Here is a 19,716-nt window from a genome sequence, read left to right as displayed (position 1 = left end):
TTCATGCAATCTGTTTGCCTGAAATACTGTGATTGACTGTTCAGAATTGAACAGCCAATCAAAGCGACCGTAGTCGCACGAGGTGGGGGTGGGGGCGGTGCCAACCCTCGGGACGATGACTCCCGGTGCCCTGCTACAAGATTGAGCAGGCACCTGAATGCGATCACTGCGACTGTGGTTGCGGTGCTGCATTAAGGATAGGATGCAAGTACCTACCGACCTGAACGTATGGATACGTCGAAGGTCGTGAAGAGGTTAAAGAGCTTTTTAGATAATTGTCCAATTACTTATGGTCGCCTTAAAAAGAGGTAGCTACATATTAAAGAGCTGTAATTCCTACCCTAAAATTAAGGCCCCACTATCAGTATTTGGTCAGTTTTTTTTCTCAGGAGTGAGGGCCAAAACCAGTTGAGGAACAATCAAAGAAAAGGTATAATAGAAACAAGTCACCAATTCTGCATTTATCACCCACTCCTGGTTTTGGTTCCCACTCCTGAGAAAAAATACTGACCGAATACTGATAGTGGGGCCGTCGCCTAAAGCTTAGAGTCTGCACTTTAAGCCCATATTGATTTTATAACGGTATCTTGAATATGTTTTGATAAACAACTAAAATGCCTAAACTTCCAAATATTTCTGGAACTAACAGAATGCTTCAATTGCGGCAGTTTCCAATGCCATAAATAGGGCTACAAGAGTGTTTGTACTTTTGGCATATACGGTTACCATATGTTTCGGACTATAAGACGCACCTCAAATTTTGGGGTGGAAAATAAATATTTTTTAGGTATCTTACCTGGGGGCTGGTGGAGCAGGAGACCTTCAGGAAACCAGCCCGGCAGAAGTGGAGGAATGCTGCGGACCCTGGATACATGAAGCCGGTGCTCCAGCAGCTGTGAGTTGCGGTGATGGTGGAGCAAGATCGCCGGTCCCTCTTTTCCCTGCCTCAGGAACCCGGCGGCAGCTGAAGAGGTGAGATGCCGGTGTCTGGCTGTGGCCTATGGACCGGCTGGGGCCTGTGGACTTGCAGGGGCCTGTGGACTCGCTGGGGCCTGTGGACTCGCTGGGGCCTGTGAACTCGCTGGGGCCTGTGAACTCGCTGGGGCCTGTGAACTCGCTGGGGCCTGTGGACTCCCTGGGGCCTGTGGACTCGCTGGGGCCTTGGGCCTGTGGACTTGCTGGGGCCTGTGCACCTGCCTGGGGCCTGGACCTGTGAGCGGCATCCGGCAGTGAAGCATAGGAGCCGGGGCCTGTGCCGGGCTGTGAGCGGCGTCCGGCGATGCGACAGAGCAGCGTGTGCGGCTTCCGGTGGCCGCGGTCATCTTCCTGAGGCCGAGATCTACAGGAAAATGGCCGCCGGAGCTCCCGGTCGGCGTATGCGCTGGCTCGGGCGGCCATTTTCCCATGGATCACGGCCTCAGGAAGATGGCCACGGAAGCCGCAAACGCTGCTCTGCCGCACCGCCGGATACCGCTCACAGCCTGGCAGAGGCCCCGGCTCCTCTGCTTCACCGCCGGACGCCACTCACAGCCCGGCACAGGCCCCGGCTCCTCTGGTTCACCACCCAACACCAGCCACTCCAGCACAGGTACAGGCCCCGGCTCCAGCCGCATCTCACCTCTGCCGCCGCCAGAGGACCCTGCGATCCCCTCTCCACCACCACCGGTAAAGTAACGATCGGACCATAAGACGCACCCCCCATTTTCCTTCCAAATTTTGGGGAAAAAAAAGTGCGTCTTATGGTCCGAAAAATATGGAATGTTATGAGTCTATTTTTAAAAAAAAATTTCAGGTATAGAGAAGCATAATTTCCCGGACGTGATATACATTTTTATTTTTTTTTTTAATTTGAGTATTTTTGTAATACATCGCTTAACAAAGCCCTAAACTATAGAGTATTTTGAAAAGTCATGCCATGGAGTATCCCATTCACTGTTGATCCATATAGGTTATGCAATACATTATCTGTTTATATATTGTCTGTTTGTAGCTTATTTGCTTACTTTTCATAGTAACAAAGGCCTTATCCAGCTAAAAGGATTGTACACTTCATCCTCATCACATATAGCTTATGTGATTACTGCTGACATTACTAGAAATTGTCATAGATGGTCCGAGTAGAGGCTGTACCAATCTTTACTTGGATCAGATTATGGTTTCTCAGTCTGTGTACAGCACTTAAAGCACTATGGCAATAAAGAAACTGAAATAGCTGTGTCGTAAAATACTATAGACCCCAAACTGCATTGTTTGTATAAAGGGAAAGCCAAAGCACTAAACAAGTAAAGATTTAATGGTTCATATAGAGGCCTGTAGTCAAGAATTTTCAAGTGGCTTTTGTTTGGCATCTAACCCTCATAGAAAGTGTACAGTGAATTATATTTTTATGGTAACTGACTAAAGCTTTAGAGCAGACCTTTCACCAGTTTTAGCTTGTTAAACTGGCCACATCATGGAATTATTGCGGTAGAGCTGAATAAAAAATATTTTTTTAATTTCTCATCTACATTGCTTAGATATTAGCTTTTAAATTTTATATGCTAATTTTCACTAATACCAAGAAGGTGATAGAAGAGATTCTTCACTGAGACTGTTTATTTTTTCCCCTGTATGACATTGACCAATCATAAGCTGAGGTGTAATGCTGTGGAAAAAAATGAACACAAGCTTTAGCATCTGCTTTCTTTGTATTATATGGAAAGATGTAACAATATAGAAAAAAATCCAGCTCACCAGCATTATATTTCCTTATGGTTCGGAGCACGGAGGGCGTTACTGCCTTGACACCGTATATAAAAGTGGAAGTGCAGGAGATCCAGCTTCACACTCATAAAAGGTTTCCTTTAATGGTGAAAATATCAATCCCGTGAAAAGATAGAATTTTTAAAATTCAAGGCATAAGCAAAGTTAAGATAGAGGACATCCTCCCAACTACGCATTTCGGGTGCTTTGCACCTTTAGTCATGATGGTAACTGAACTCTGCTGGTGTCTTAATAGTAGTCAGGTCTGATTTGGTCAAGATAGTTTTTGGAGACAGCTGAATTTAATGAATGGCACTCCCGATATCGGTTAGATAAGAATTATTGCCAATTAATAGGGTAACAACCTCTATAGTATATTCTTGAAGATCTGACGAAAAATGGCTATATGTTTTCAGATGGGATTCCAAAGCTACTTGATGAGGGATGGCCTTATAAAGGTATATAATGTCACATCCCAACCATGACAAATTATGGGACCAGATAAATTCATTGGTGGTGTCCAGGATAGCAACCATGTCCTTGAGAAAAACTGGTGCCCTCTGGATGGGAAACTGGAAGAGATTGTCAAAAAAATTGAAAACAAACCCTAATTAGAAACACATAAATTCATACCGCCATCAAGGCTTATCCACACAAACAATAAAAGCATTTCTTATAGAACGCTCTTTCTTTTTCTATATTCATATGGTGCTTAAAGCTCAATTGACAGCAAAAAATGCTATTTCTACCAGAAATTCATTTCCCCCCATACAATTGCTGCTCATGGTCCGCAGTTGGTTCCTATGGTTATTGATGACATCGCATATGTTCCTATGCTTAACTATGACAGCGCATATTGTGCATATGTACTCAATAGAGGTTCTATTATATACAATGTTTGTCAACATTAAACTGCTGCTGTTCACTAATCTTATACTGTAATTGTTGCTATCTATATGTTATCTATAAAGAAATTGATTTCTCTTTTGTAAAACTCTGCTGATGTTCTCATCTAATATTTGATCCTATACGGGGATGAAATTTACTTATTTTTCATATTAATCAGGTATCCTTTAAGTCCATTTTGTTATCAAAACAAATATATTGCACTCTACACTTTTTTGCCTAAAGAATAAAAATCTCACTTAGTAGGATAACTGTTGCATGTGAATCCCTATCTAAACGATACCGAGAATGCCATTCATTAAATATGGATGTCTCCAAATTCTATTACGCTCTCATTTATTTGAGATTCACTAATTAGGCTGCCACTGTGTAAACTAGATCTGACTACTATTTAAAACGCCAGCAGAGTTCAGTTACCATCATGACTAAGGGTGCAAGACACCCAAAACGCCTAGATGGGAAGATGTACTCTCTCTTAACTTTGCTTTCCATGGACATATAATAATGCCATGAATTTTAAAAATTGTGTCTTTTTTTTTTTAAATATATCATTTTTATTGGTATTTTCATAAAACAGAAGAACAAACCAGATTAAAGACGATAATCAGATACCCGCACGCAGACTGGGTATATAATGACATTGCTCATAGGATTGACTGGTAATACAAGAATTAAGAACCAGATAACTTTATAACTTACATCAACTAAGCTGACATAAAATCTAGCTGATATTCTATCTAAAAAATTGTATCTTTTCACTGGATTGTTATTTTCATCATTAAAGAACAGTTTTTATGAGTTTGTGAAGCTGGATCTTCTGCACTGCCACCATTATATGGAAAGACATGTAATGACACCCAGCCCTGCTCTCCCCACTGATCAAACTACCTGTGATACTGTGTGGGATGGGGGAGGGAGGTTGGAGTTGGGCAGGGGGGAGAGCAGGGGAAGGTGTCATTACAAACACCTCCAACAACTCTCATCTCACAGCTCTGTCAGCTCTGCTGTAGTTCCCCTTCACTCACACTGCTAGGAGAGCTGCATAGGTTTTTGTAATGACACAAAGCTCTGCTCTATTCTTCTCCCTGGCTTGTGATAACAATAGGTGCCAGCAGTGAGATCAGTGAGGAAGGAAAGCAGGGCTGTGTGTCAATACAAACACCTCTTGCAACTTTCCTCTCACAGCAGTCACTGTGGTGTGAGGAAGTGTAGAGTAGAGCTGACAGCGCTGTGAGATGAGCACTGCAAGAGGTGTTTATAATTGCACCCAGCGCTGTTCTCCTCCCCATGCATGGTAATAACCAGCAGTTATATCTGTGTGACCTGGATAGACACATCAGTTTTTCCACATCACACAGAAAGCTGGGTCTGACCTGTAGGACATGTTCTCCCTCCTCCCCACTGCATTACACTTTATGCTTGTGATGGGTGAACGTCATGCAGGGAGTGAAGTAAACGCCCCTAGAGTCTCTGCTAGCATCCTGTTGGGCTTTTGAAAAAAATTAGAATCTAAACTTTACAAGCCAATATCTCTGCAATAACATACTAAAACAAGTGAAAGGTGCTTTTTATGCAAGGGCTGGATGAATACTTCACATGTATTACTTTAAAGTTGCTTAGGCAACACACCTATATAAATGTAGTTAACTGCTGAAACTATTCAATTGAAGGCTTCCATATATATTTGATTAAAAAAATAGTCCAAACCTGATGACTCAGCCAAAAATCGTTTCTGTAAGGGGACAGATATGATAAGGATCGGGCCTTTGGAATTCAATTACCCTCTCCCTTTGTTATTTTGGGCAGAGAAACTGCTGCCAGATGCAGCGACTTAAAGGGGTTTTCCTACAAACAAAAGTTCATTTTAATCAATAGATCTTGGAATAATAATAATTTCCACAACTGGATGTGTTTAAATAAAATGTTCCTGTGCTGAGATAATCTTATAAATGTGCCCTGCTGTGTACTGTGTAATGGCTGTGTCTGACCATACAGGGACATGGTCTGATCATACCACATCTCCTGGGCAGAGGGGGAAGCAGAAGAGTATACAGACATTACAGCAGGGGATCACAGAGGATTCTTTTTTTGAAGTAAAAAATTGGTAAAAAAAAGGCAGGGAAATGTTTTACCTCAAAAAAAGAATCAGCTGTGATCCCGGGCTGTAATGTCTGTATACTCTTTTGCTTCCTCCCCTGCCCAGGAGATGTGGTATGATCAGACCATGTTCCTGTACGTTGAGACACAGCCATTACACAGTACACAGCAGGGCACATTTATAAGATTATCTCAGCACAGGAACATTTTATTTAAACACATCTAAATGTGAAACTTATTATTATTCCAAGATCTATTGATTAAAATGAACTTTTATTCAGGGGAAAATCCCTTTAAACTGCATTTATATTAGCCGACTTTGCAGCATTAAATGACTGCCGACCGGTAAATATAGGCAGCCTTTATTCTAGGCAAGGCGGGTCCTGTTTAATTAGGCCAACAGTTATCTGAAGTGCATGGCCAGCTTTAAAGGAACACTCAAGAAAGATTTACTGTACACTGTGTGCACAATTATTAGGCAATTTGTATTTTTGATGATTAATTTTATTATTGAACAACTACAGTGCTGTTAGTCAATCCAAAAGGTTAATAAACTTGAAACCGTAATATTTAAGAAAGTACAAGTGAGGTTTTGTATTTTTTAAAAGAATATCTGTGTGCATAAATGTTGGGCAACTTCTAGTGTGCTGAATTATTACGCAATTAAATGAAAAATTTAAATTTTTCTCATCTCATTTGTTGATTTTCATCCACTAAAGTGAGAATAATAGCCAAGCAACTCAAAATGTTCAAAAATGCAATTCTAACATAAAAAAAAATCAGTGACCAACATAGCCACCCTTCTTTTGAATAACTTGCAGACTCCATGGATAGAGGCTTATGATGGTTTCTTAATGTGTTGACAATCAACTTGTTGGGCAGCACCAACCAAAGACACTGTTCAGTGAGGTGTACTGTTTTTCTTCATTGTAAATCTCCCATTTAAGAAGGGCCCACAAGTTCTCAGTAGGGTTTAGGTCAAGTGAGGAAGGAGGCCATGTCATTATTCTTACATCTTTAAGGCCTCTACAAGCTAGCCAAGCAGTACTTCAATGTATCCAATTGAGCATTGTACTGGAAAAAAATCATGTTTTTTTGAAAGTTGCAGACTTTTTCTTGTACCACTGCTTGAAGAAAGTGTCTTCTAAACTGGAAGTAGATATTGGAGTTGATTTTGAGTCCATCTTCTTCCAAAAAAGGTCCAACTAGCTTATCTATAAAAGTACCAGCCCATAGCAGTACCCCACTCCCATCTTGCTGGTGTTTGAGTCAAAGTGGAGGTCTAGGCCCTTCACTGATCTAGCCATGGGGCCTATCCATGTGATCCTTCAAGAGTTACACTCATCTTACCATAAACCTTTGCAAAATCTGTCTTCAGATATTTCTTGGCCCATTGACGGTTTACCTTCTGTGTCTTGTTTAGTTTTGGTTTCAGCCTCCCTTTCCTTGGCCATGGCGTTGAGTACCAAACAACTTGTACTTATGGACACTTCAGGAAGGTTGCAGTTCTGGAATATGACAGTACTGGATGATAATGAGTTCCTAGTCACTTCATGTTTGATTTTTCTCAAATCTTTGGATGGTAACTTGTGTTTTTTTTCTCAACTTGCTTTTTGCGACACTGTTGACTATTTGAAACAAAACTTTTGATGGTTCTGTAGTGCCCCAATATCTTAGCAATTTCAAGAGTGCTGCATCCCTCTGTAAGACTTGTAACAATTTTTTACTTTGTAGATTCGGTTAAATTTCTTTTTTGGCCCATTTTGCCAGAGAAAACTAAGCTAATAATTTTGCACTCATTGATAAAGGATGTTGTATCCTTAAGTTACACCCTCCCTCAATACACATCACCTGATATACTTCATCCAATAAGCATTCAGGTTTCTACAGATTGGAGTTGTAAAATCTGCATAAAATAATGATATGGTAAAAATCCTCATTTGATTAATTGTGCACACAATGTATTATGCCACGTGCTGGCCCTAAGGTTGTGCAACGCACTTATGCCCTGCAATCGACTATGTTCAGAGGGTCTGATTTAGTAATCCGATGTAGTTTTTAGACAGCAAATACTTCAACTAGACAGTCTAAAAATGCAGAAAAATTATTTAAGTGGTACATGCTGTTTTGTTAATTTGTTGCATCTTTAAACTATCCTAACCCTAACCCAAAATACATAACGATTGTGGTGCGCTGCCTGCCTGACGTGCTCTTATGGGAAATTGAGCTTAGCAGATCTCCCCCAATGTGTGACATTACTGCAGTATTCTGTTAATGCATCATCACACTGGGTCACAACTAAGTTGCAGGCTTTGGTGAGTTGCAAATAATGTTGGATTTCTACTCCAGTCATTCAATTGTAGCTGCTGAATTTGGCTTCACATAATTTCTGTGGAATTCTAGGAGTCTCCTTATTCCACAGCTTTACCACGGTCTGCTGGCTTCAAGGTTTAGCCTTTTTCTAACACTCGGCCAGCAAGTCTCTTTATTTGGTTTAATTGTAAAGTTTCAAATCATAAAGGAACTTTTTTTTATATATCCAGCAGAGCTGCCAACATGGACCTTCTTCAAAACAGCAAGAAGACTGCAAAAAAGAGCATGGCTCCATGGACCAGGAGCGGAAGCTCAAGCAGTACTTGCAAGATGAGAGGATTGCACTTTTCTTACAGAATGAAGAGTTCATGAGAGAACTTCAGAGAAACAGGGAATTTCTCCTTGCACTTGAAAGAGGTAAAAAAAAACTCTTTAAATTATAACATCAAAGGACAGTCTGCTCGCGGGGAAGAAATCTGTAAAAAAAGAAAAAGTCCCTATGGAACCAAGTTTAATTAGAGTAGTTGTAATTACAAGGTCATCTGTAAGGAAATCTGCATAAACTATGCTTGTCTCTATACATGAGATAGAGCTGAGCATTTCTCAGGGAAGCAGACTGAAAATAATGTCATTAATTCTGTATGTGCTAAAGGCCCTCACACATTGAATAGAAATATGCCATTAACTTTAGATCATACAAATTCTATTCCTATAGACCTCTTCGGAGGCACCAGTCAAGTATCCCCTCCTCCACTACTTTTCAACATAGCAATAGATCCCGTTTCAACATTTACAAACTACTTCCACTTTACTTCTGCATCTACTCTTGAGCATTTCCAAAGTCAAATTAAAGTCATAGCATCTTACTAGTTGTACTTAATCCCAAGAGAATAGTTGTAGTACTTTTGGGAGCAATCTTTGGATCTGTCATTATTCTTGATATGCTTGAGGGTCTCCTTCTTGAGGGTCTAGGTAAACCCTTGTGGGCATTCTTGATTCCTATTAGTTGGCAACCCAAAGCTACAAAATAGGGATGATCAGACATCTATAATCTACAATATTATTTATTACATTTCCCATCTAGAAATGTGTCTTCTTACATGGAAAAACTCCCGTTATCATAAATATATACGACAGAGAGACTTGCTAAAAATTATTGAAATACCCATACTGTTATACCTACAAACAATGCCAGTCTCGCTACTTCAGAGGGATAAATGAAAACTCAACCTCCTCTTCTTTTCTTTTATTTGGGGTGAGAAGAGATCTAAAATTAAATTTCATGTTCTCCAACAACCTCGTTTACATGGTAGCTGATCTCACCAGTTTGAAATTTTCTGAAAATGGCCAGGATTATATAGAATTGGCTTACCGCAGTGAGCCGGCATTACAATATTGATCAAGATATTTACGCATCTCCATGCTCCATTACTGTTAACTCACTTTTCAGCAAGGTCATGTAAATCAGGCAGCATCTCCGAAAACTGAAACAATGTTCACTTCACATTTTTCTTAATATTGAAACCAAATTTCCAACAAGGAGAGGCACTCCCTATCATTTATCTTTGGATCTGAAGTGGTATCAGATACTTATACCAAATGGTTAGTTTGGCCACTAAATAGGTTTTCACACTACAAGATATCCCTTATTTGCATATTAACAAGTACACAGCTACATACATTTGATGCTGCCACATTTATCACCAGAAGAATGGAACTGCACATTACAACCCAGCACCATACAAGGCCACATCTTTCACTTACACAAGATCTTTTTACCGTATTGAAATAAGGGTATGTGCACACGGTCAGGAAATGCTGCGGATTGGATGCAGGTCATTTGCACTTCGTGCAAACTTCAGCGTTCTACATTACAAAAAAAGTGGATGGGATTTCAAGAAATCCAATGCCCACTATGCGTCTCCATACACCTGCTTATCACCAGCGGACACGGATAAATTTGGGTGGAAAAAGTGCGTCTTATAGTTCTCAAAATATGGCACATTCTTGACTGACTTTCCCATAACTAGCACTCATGTGTTCTGTATGCGAGAGCTGCTGCCAGACATCAAGAGAACAAAATGATTGGCAGTCCGAAATTAGACATGCTGGATTCTTATCTCCCCTGACATGATTTGTTGGGGGAGATTCTAACTGCCCCATACACATTAGAATGCCATGGGTTTGGCCAATTTTATTCTGTTTGTGGGGTTGTCACGCAAAGTACCTTTTAATCAATGGATTCTGGAATAATAATAAGTTCCACAATTGGATGTGTTAAAGCACCACTCCAACTTTTTTTTTTCTTGCATCATTGGAGTGGTGCTCTAAATCTACCGTATATACTCAAGTATAAGCCGAGGTACCTAATTTTACCCCCAAAAAATGGGGAAACGTATTGACTCGAGTATAAGGGTGTGTGCACCGATCAGTGTCCGCTGTGGATTGGATGCAGCACACTTGCGCTGCGTGCAGTTTGCAGCGGCCAGATGTTACAGCATAGTGGATGGGATTTATACAAATCCCATGCCCACTATGCATCTGCGGCAAACCCGCAGAGACGGACATGCAGCACGTCTTCAAAAACTGCAGCATGTCTATTTCTCTTGCGGAGACGCTGGTCGCCGCAAGAGAAATTCTACCACCGCAATGTATAGGATGCAGTGGACACAGGTGAATCCAAATGTGTTCAATGAACACATGCAGATTCACCAGCGTGCAGCGATTTGGGCGCAGCATCAATATGCTGTGTTCAAAGCGCTGCCAAAAAAGGATTGGGTGCACATACACTAAGCCTAGGGTGGGAAATGTAGCAGCTACTGGTAAATTTCCCCATCCTTGTAGCATTGCCCTATCATCCCCAATCCTGGTATGCATGGCCCCCTCATCCCCAATACTGGTATATTTGGCCCCCTCATCCCCAATCCTGGTATGCATGGCTCCTCATCCCCAATCATGGTATACATGGTCCCGTCATCCCCAATCCTGGTATGCATGGCCCCCTCATGTCCAATCCTGGAATGTATGGCACCTTCATCTCCAATCCTGGTATGCATGGCCCCCTCATCTCCATTCCTGGTATGCATGGCCCCCCTTATCCCCAAACCTGGTATGCATGGCCCCCCTCATCCCCATCTTGGTATGCATGGCCCCCTCATCCCCAATCCTGGTATGCATGGCCTCCTCATCCCCAATCCTGGTATGTATGGCCCCCTCATCCCCCAATCCTAGTATGTATGGCTCCCTCATCCCCCAATCTTGGTATGCTTGGCCCCCCTCATCCCCAATCCTGGTATGCATGGCCCCCTCATCCCCCAATCCTGGAATGTATGGCACCACTCATCCCCCAATCCTGGTATGCATGGCCCCCTCATCCCCCAATCCTGGTATGCATGGCCCCCTCATCCCCCAATCCTGGTATGCATGGCCCCCTCATCCTCCAATCCCCATCACTGCACACGTAAAACAATAAACACTTGTATTCACCTTCCTTCCTCACCTCTGCTCCAGCGCTGAGTCCTGTTCTCCTGCAGCTCATGTCAGCGTCTGAGCCGCGCATGGCGTTACAGCCATGCGCTCTCAGACGCTGACGTGAGCTGCTGGCATATTCACTCCTCTCCACGCCGGGACCATTCGCTTGGGGAAGAGTGAATATGCATTCTCTTTAGTAGCGGACACTGTCAGCAGGAGCTGCGACTCAGCGCTCCTCCGTGCCCGCTACTAAAGAGAATGAATATTCATTCTTCTCCACGCCCATGGGAGTGGAAAGGGGTGAATATTCACTACCCTTTAGCGGGCACACGTGGTAGCTGCAGCAGCGGCTACTACGTGTGCCCCGCTCCACGGCCGCTGCAACCCCCCTCTGCCGCCGCAACCCCCCTCCACTATCCACCAATAGAATTCTACTATAAGCCGAGGGGCGGCTTTTTCAGCACAAAAAAATGTGCTGAAAAGCTCGGCTTATACTCGAGTATATACGGTAAGTCCCCTGCCTCGTGTCTTATATCCTCGTGTCTCGCCCTCCGGCATCTTCATCTGTTATCACCACTGCTCCTGTCTGTCTCCCACAGATTGTGACCTGCCGGCTGCTGTAGTGTTTCATGGAGCTGGAGTTCACAACTCAGTGAAGTCTATGAGAGACTTGTTCCAGCCATTACACAGTACACAGCAGGGGCACATTTAGAAGATTATCTCAGCACAGGAACATTTTTTTAACACACCAAATTGTGGAACTTACTCTGCGTTTACACAGCAGTATTTTGGTCAGTATTTCACATCAGTATTTGTAAACCAAAACCAGGAGTGGGTCAAAAAGGCAGAAGTGGTGCACATATTTATATTATACTTTTTCTATGATTGTTCCTCTCCTCGTTTTGGCTTACAAATACTGATGTGAAATTCTGACCAAATACTGAACGTGTGAATGTGGGCTTATTATTATTTCAAAATCTGATAACTAAAATGTACTTTGTTCATGGAACAAACCCTTTGAGTATAGCTGCAAGTAAGCTGCGGAAAACTGCCTCCCACAACAATGTAAGCACACAGATTTGTAAGTTGTGCTCTGGTTTATAGTATATGAATGTTTGTAAATACATAACTTTTCAAGATAGCTTAAAAGCCCCATTTTTAGCACTTATGAAGAGTGTCTCTTGTGATGGAAGGCTTGTGCTGTTCTGCATTACACAGACAGCTAATTGACTGGAATTGACACTTTATACTGATTAAAGGGAATCGACCAACAGGTTTTTCGGCCCCATCTAAGAGCAACATAATGTATGGGCAGAGACTGCTATTCCAGTGCTGGGTCACTTACTGGGCTACTTACTTTAGTTATGATAAAATCACAGTTTTATCTGATGCAGATCTGCCAGTTCTCTCACTGATTGGTTCTGTATAGCTCCACCCACACCATTGCTTGACAACTTTTTGACTGCACTGTGCATAGGCCGAAATCTGCAAATCAGTGGTGGGGGTGGGGGTGGTGATAGACATATCTCAGGAATATGGAGGACAACACTGTGGCAGGCTTACTAGTCTTTTCAGTGATACCACCATGCTAAGCAGCCCAGTAAGTGACACAATGCTGAAATCAGGGCCTCTGCCTCTACATTGTGCTGCTGTCTAATGAGGTAGAAAAAAACCTGGTGATAGCCTCTTTTAATTTCTCTTGTGGTAATGCAGCAGGAAAATGGAACACAGTGTGCAAATATTATATTGTATGCTGTAAGGACTCCCTTTAGCTCTTGGATATCTTCAGTACCCTTTAAAGGAGAAGCAGTAGACTGCACTCTTCTTCAGTTTCGCTATTCATTCCTATGAGAGTGTTTTGGTTGAAGAATGGGATTGGGTCTCAAGCAAGCTTTGTTGACGTAAATAAATTTAAGTAAAAAATTAACACCCTCCTCTGCCATTTTTTCATACACACAAAAGGAAAGGCTTTTTTTCATAAACGTATGCTGAAAGATCATTGTTGCACAGTGTCCTCATAATGTTGACTTGTCTATTTTTTTTTTTTTTTTACTTTTCAGATCGTTTGAAATATGAGTCAAAGAAATCCAAGTCTAACAGTATGCCGGTGAATAATGATTTCAGTTTTTGCCCTTCAATATCAAGTAAGGACATATGACACCAGGGAAAAAATCAATAGCTTCTCTGCTTGCTTTCGTACCTTGTAGATTATACATATTGTAACACAATCAAAACGTATTAGCTGAATTATACCTGAAAATAGAGACTTATGTCTGCACTAACTAGATGGGTCTTTCTTAGTATTGTAATGTGCATTTTTGGTAATTACCTGTCACTTACTATTATCTAAGTTTACTATCAAAATAATTCCATATATAATGAATTATTTAAAAGCTGGTTCAGCTCCCTTTTTAATTTTGTATGGTAAATATTCTAATAAACAGGACAGGTGCACGATATCTGCAGGTATCTGTAAACATGACATCAATGGCACCTCTCTCCTCTCGATTCAGAGGAAAGCAGCACTAAAAAAAACACACCAAACCTTCCCCAGCATTTTGGTGTAAATTATTGGTCTAAAGTAAGTCAACCAAAAGGTGTTGTTTCTAATATGTCTAGCCAGATGTGCCAAATCTGTCAAGTTTGCAACATAAATTTGCTACTAAGGATGAGTGGACCCGTGGAAGTTCGGGTTCTGGGACCTAACCGAACATTATGTCCAAGGTTTGGTTTGAGTACCAGAACTTTACCCAAACTTGAACATAAACCCAAACCACATTGAAATGTATAGGGACTAGTGTTGAGCGAGTATGTTCTGTCCAAGTATGCTCGGACCGAGCTCCGAGTAGTTACAGCTACTCGGTGATATGGTTGAATCGCTCCAGTGTGCATGATTTGCATCTGTTTGACAGCTTTATTACATGGGAGGAATGTGTAAGAAATAGACATTCCTCCCATGTAATAAAACTGTCAAACAGTTGCAAATCATGCACACGGGAGCGATTTAACCTTATCACCGAAAATACTCGGAGCTCGGCCCGAGCATACTCGGCGAAAGGGTTAACAGAACATACTCACTCAACACTAATAGGGACCCGATCTTCAGAGCTGGAAAATATTCTCTGTCTCTTAAAGTCCGGGTTCGCTCATCTCTATTTGCTACGTCTTCTGCTTGTCTGGTCTAGTTTTAAACTGCCTAAATTAAGGCCGGTAGTAAAAAATCTCCAGTATGTGTTTTCTGGAAGTGTCGACAGACTGAAGCTTCATCTAAGGTCCCGAGCCTCCATTGCAAATTAGATTGTTTTAAACCGCAAAAGAAAAATAGTAATGTGTGCAAAATGAAACGTCAGTGGACTCCCTTATGCCTTCTGTTCATAGCAGAAACCACAGGCATATGTGAACATGGTCTAAACAGGAGACTGAAGCTGCTGAGAGTCTAGTGTCCTAGGTGTCCAGATTCCAGTATTTCCAGTGTTAGCAAAATGTTTATGAAAGACCGTCAATTAAACTATAATAGTAGCATTGCATTTGTGTTGTCTTCTTTTATTTTACAGCCGTTGAATCCCATTCTGTTTCTGGTGTCTGTGATTCTAACAGTGCTATATCTGAAGATGCCTTATTTAGAGATAAATTAAAACATATGGGCAAATGTAAGTATATAATATAGCCACATATAATATGAGTAAATTTAGTTCCTATACAGATTGCTGTCTGAAAGCCATGATGTCACAACAGTGTATCTTAGAGCTGAGCGGATTGATTCTATGTAATATGAATTTGTGTAATCTTTTAGGAAATTCACAGGTCCTGGCAAATTTTAGCAATTTGTAAATCAATTGTGTGAATCACCCAAAAAATGCCCATTGCCATTTTACACATTGCAAAAGATGACACCAGCCACAGAAGACTCACACGACTTCAGGCACTGCGGCAGCATTGGATTTCCAATAATGCCTTGTAGCTATCTTGTCACATGATATTGCACAGTCAATCAAGAGGGTCTATAGCTGCCACTGTAAAAGCTGAGGCAAGGAAATCAGCTGCCATTTTAGGGCTTATAAATTAAAGAGCTGCCCTCAGAGTGCACAACATTAGAGATGAGGAGAAAAAGCCTTAAAGGGAAGGTGCCGCATTTTTACATTATGTAAAATAAATTAAAATGTTAAATTCCTTAATGTTATAACATATTTTCAAGTGCCCAGTATTTATAGTTTATTTTTTATTAATTTGTTTTGCAGCTACTGAGGACTGCCACCTGGCTTTTCAGGAGTGTAAGAGTTACTACACTACACTCACACTCCTTCAAATACGGCAACCCTGGACATAGGCTTCAGCGGTCCGATGCCGACCCTATCTGTAACATTGTAGCCACATTAGCTGTGAACTCGGCACGCCTCTGTGGTCTGCTCAATTCACAGCTGTAGGTGTGTCTAGGTGCCATTTCATTGTGGCCCAGAGCTTCCACACTGAGGACATGTAATTGGAAGCTTTTTACACACACACACAAGCTCCCCCAGCTCTGCTCTTATATTCTCCCATCCTCCACTGCCTGTGCAGTAAAGCTATGGACCCTCACCACTGCACTGTTTAGTCTCCTCGGTCCTGGCCTCGCAGCTGCTCTCTTCTCCACTGCGTGCAGCTCTGCTCCTCAGGTCCTTTTTGCTCCACAGTCCGTTGTCTTCCTTCTGCTTGCTCTTCTGTAAATATACTGAGATCCACTTCCTGTTTAGCAGCTGGTTGAGATTAGATCACAGTGCAGTCACCAAGAAAATGGCGGTGCATTGTCTCTAGTCTTTATTCTGCCTCCCCCACTTTTGGGTGTAGTATAACACCTAAAAGGGGAGGGAAACATTGATGTCACAAGGACACTGCCCCAATTTTGCAGCTAACGTAATGCAAGTAAGCATTACTGTAGCTGCTTGAGGTCTATACAGGAAGATGCTCCCCCTAGCTGCAAGTATAGGTAATCTTTTTTTTTAATAGATATTTCGCATGTTGCAGTGTTAGCAATCTATGCAAACACTGCATTACAAAGCTTAAATTAATATTATAATGTTATTTTCACAAAAAAAAAAAAAAAAAAATTTGATGGCACCTTCCCTTTAAATCATTTGGCAAATACTCCAGAAAGACTGTGTTGTACAACTGCAATTGTGATTGATCATTGCTATGATGTAGCTGGCATCTGTCTGAGAATCCTCATGCAAGCCACTCAAGTTAAATATTTTTCTACAAGGGAAAAAAAAAGTCAGAAATCAGTCTCATTCAAACAAATTGATGCTTTTTGCCACAAGAGACTAATGAGTTTTTGCAATCATTTTGGAGAAGGAGGGAGAATGAATAATTGTTTTTTAAAAAGACAGAAGTCTCCTCTTCTCCAGACCCGGGTACCATCCGCACATTGAAACGCTTAATATCCGCATGTGCACATGTAGTCATGCGGATACTAAGCGATTCAATGCAAGTCAATGGTGGCGAAAACGCCGCGATTACGCAAAATAATTGGTAGTGCTGCGGATTTTTCCGCAATGATAATCCGCAGTGGAAATTTCCGCAGCATGTGCACAGCACATGCGGATTATCATTGGGGAACATTGCAGACCAAGCGTTTTTTAAGCGTTTCTGCAGTGGAATTGCCGCTGCGGAAACACTTAAAAAACGCATAGTGGGCACACAGCCTGAGTCAGTGTTAGGCTGTGTGCCCACTATTAGGCTTCTACAAAATTTTTTGCAGAAGTCTCTTTGGGTATTAATTTCTTGAAATGCATCTTATGTAATTTTTCAAATCACTGACACTTTTTGGTTTTCGACTATAAACTTTGTCCTTGAGTACTCCCCAAAAGACAAAAATCCATTGGGGTCAAGTCTGGTGAACGTGCCGGCCAATCAAGTGGGCCTCTTCAGCCAATCCATTTATTAGGAAATGTTTCACCAAGATACTCGCGGACTACTCTTGGATAATGTGGAGGGGCCCCATCTTGTGGGAAATAAAGGTCATTTGAATTAGGCTGTTGCTGTAACTGGGGAGCAACTTGATTCATTAGAATTTCGTGATACTTATCTCCTGAGACTGTTCCATCAAAAAATATTGGTCCTAAAACTTGAAATGCCACCCCAAACATTGACACCAGGCTCATTTAGTTGTTGCTCTAATGTTAAATGCATGTTCTCATTTATGTCTGTTAATATGGCCGGATAATTTGAAAGAAGCTTCATTACTCCACATAATGTTATCTAAAATTACTGGATTTTCTTCAATCTCCCCCTTCATAACCTTATTACACTTTCTGTCCACCTACTTTTGGACCACCATATATATATATATATATATATATATATATATATATATATATATATATATATATATATATTTGTATATACAGTACAGACCAAAAGTTTGGACACACCTTCTCATTTAAAGATTTTTCTGTATTTTCATGACTTTGAAAATTGTACATTCACACTGAAGGCATCAAAACTATGAATTAATACATGTGAAATTATATGCTTAACAAAAAAGTGTGAAGCGACTGAAAATATGTCTTATATTCTAGGTTCTTCAAAGTAGCCACCTTTTGCTTTGATGACTGCTTTGCACACTCTTGGCATTCTCTTGATGAGCTTCAAGAGGTAGTCACCGGAAATGGTTTTCACTTCACTGGCGTGCCCTGTCAGGTTTAATAAGTGGGATTTCTTGCCTTATAAATGGGGTGGGACCATCAGTTGTGTTGTGCAGAAGTCAGGTCGCTACACAGCTGATAGTCCTACTGAATAGACTGTTAGCTGATTTTTTCTTGCCATAATACAAATTCTAAGTAAAGAAAAACAAGTGGCCATCATTACTTTAAGAAATGAAGGTCAGTCAGTGCGAAAAATTGGGCAAACTTTGAATTTGTCCGCAAGTGCAGTTGCAAAAACCATCAAGTGCTACAAAGAAACTGGCTCACATGAGGACCGCCCCAGGAAAGGAAGACCAAGAGTCACCTCTGCTTCTGAGGATAAGTTTATCCGAGTCACCAGCCTCAGAAATCGCAGGTTAACAGCAGCTCAGATTAGAGACCAGGTCAATGCCACACCGAGTTCTAGCAGCAGACACATCTCTACAACAACTGTTAAGAGGAGACTTTGTGCAGCAGGCCTTCATGGTAAAAATAGTTGCTAGGAAACCACTGCTAAGGACAGGCAACAAGCAGAAGAGACTTGTTTGGGCTAAAGAACACAAGGAATGGACATTAGACCAGTGGAAATCTGTGCTTTGGTCTGATGAATCCAAATTTGAGATCTTTGGTTCCCACCACCGTGTCTTTGTGCGACACAGAAAAGGTGAACGGATGGACTCTACATGCCTGGTTCCCACTGTGAAGCATGGAGGAGGAGGTGTGATGGTGTGGGGGTGCTTTGCTGGTGACACTGTTGGGGATTTATTCAAAATTGAAGGCATACTGAACCAGCATGGCTACCACAGCATCTTGCAGCGGCATGCTATTCCATCCGGTTTGCGTTTAGTTAGACCATCATTTATTTTTCAACAGGACAATGACCCCAAACACACCTCCAGGCTGTGTAAGGGCTATTTGACCAAGAGGGAGAGTGATGGGGTGCTACGCCAGATGACCTGGCCTCCACAGTCACCAGACCTGAACCCAATCAAGATGGTTTGGGGTGAGCTGGACCGCAGAGTGAAGGCAAAAGGGCCAACAAGTGCTAAGCATCTCTGGGAACTCCTTCAAGATTGTTGGAAGACCATTTCCGGTGACTACCTCTTGAAGCTCATCAAGAGAATGCCAAGAGTGTGCAAAGCAGTCATCAAAGCAAAAGGTGGCTACTTTGAAGAACCTAGAATATAAGACATATTTTCAGTTGTTTCACACTTTTTGTTAAGTATATAATTCCACATGTGTTAATTCATAGTTTTGATGTCTTCAGTGTGAATGTACAATTTTCATAGTCATGAAAATACAGAAAAATCTTTAAATGAGAAGGTGTGTCCAAACTTTTGGTCTGTACTGTATATATATATATGAACTAGCAGAAACTGTGTAACTACACAATTTTACTGTATAAAATAATAAATAACTAATGATACTTTGTATAACACTTTTACAACATATAATTACAGTTTTTCCTTAGTCACTCCGTAAACCAAATCTTGTGTCTCTGTCAAAAATCTCCAGAAAAGCTCTGTTT

The 19,716-nt window shown here is 41.4% G+C and overlaps 1 protein-coding gene across 4 annotated transcripts in view; it reads left to right on the top strand.

Annotated features, from left to right (window-relative positions):
* CUEDC1 (CUE domain containing 1) overlaps positions 1-19,716 on the top strand; it is a 169,553-nt gene that overhangs the window by 105,354 nt on the left and 44,483 nt on the right. For 3 of the 4 annotated variants that reach the window (XM_073666676.1, XM_073666677.1, XM_073666678.1), the window contains 3 exons: positions 8,289-8,475; positions 13,590-13,673; positions 15,084-15,179. In XM_073666676.1, the coding sequence (XP_073522777.1) occupies positions 8,289-8,475; positions 13,590-13,673; positions 15,084-15,179 (367 nt within the window). The remainder of the gene's footprint in view (positions 1-8,288; positions 8,476-13,589; positions 13,674-15,083; positions 15,180-19,716) is intronic. The other variant, XM_073666679.1, reaches the window with a different exon arrangement.

The sequence above is a fragment of the Phyllobates terribilis genome, unplaced genomic scaffold (assembly GCF_046119375.1).
Source record: "Phyllobates terribilis strain yellow unplaced genomic scaffold, ASM4611937v1 Scaffold_2__4_contigs__length_985480577, whole genome shotgun sequence".
NCBI classification, from domain to species: domain Eukaryota; kingdom Metazoa; phylum Chordata; class Amphibia; order Anura; family Dendrobatidae; genus Phyllobates; species Phyllobates terribilis.
The sequence above is the reverse complement of the archived record's forward strand: the minus strand, read 5'-3'. Positions and strand labels throughout refer to the sequence as shown.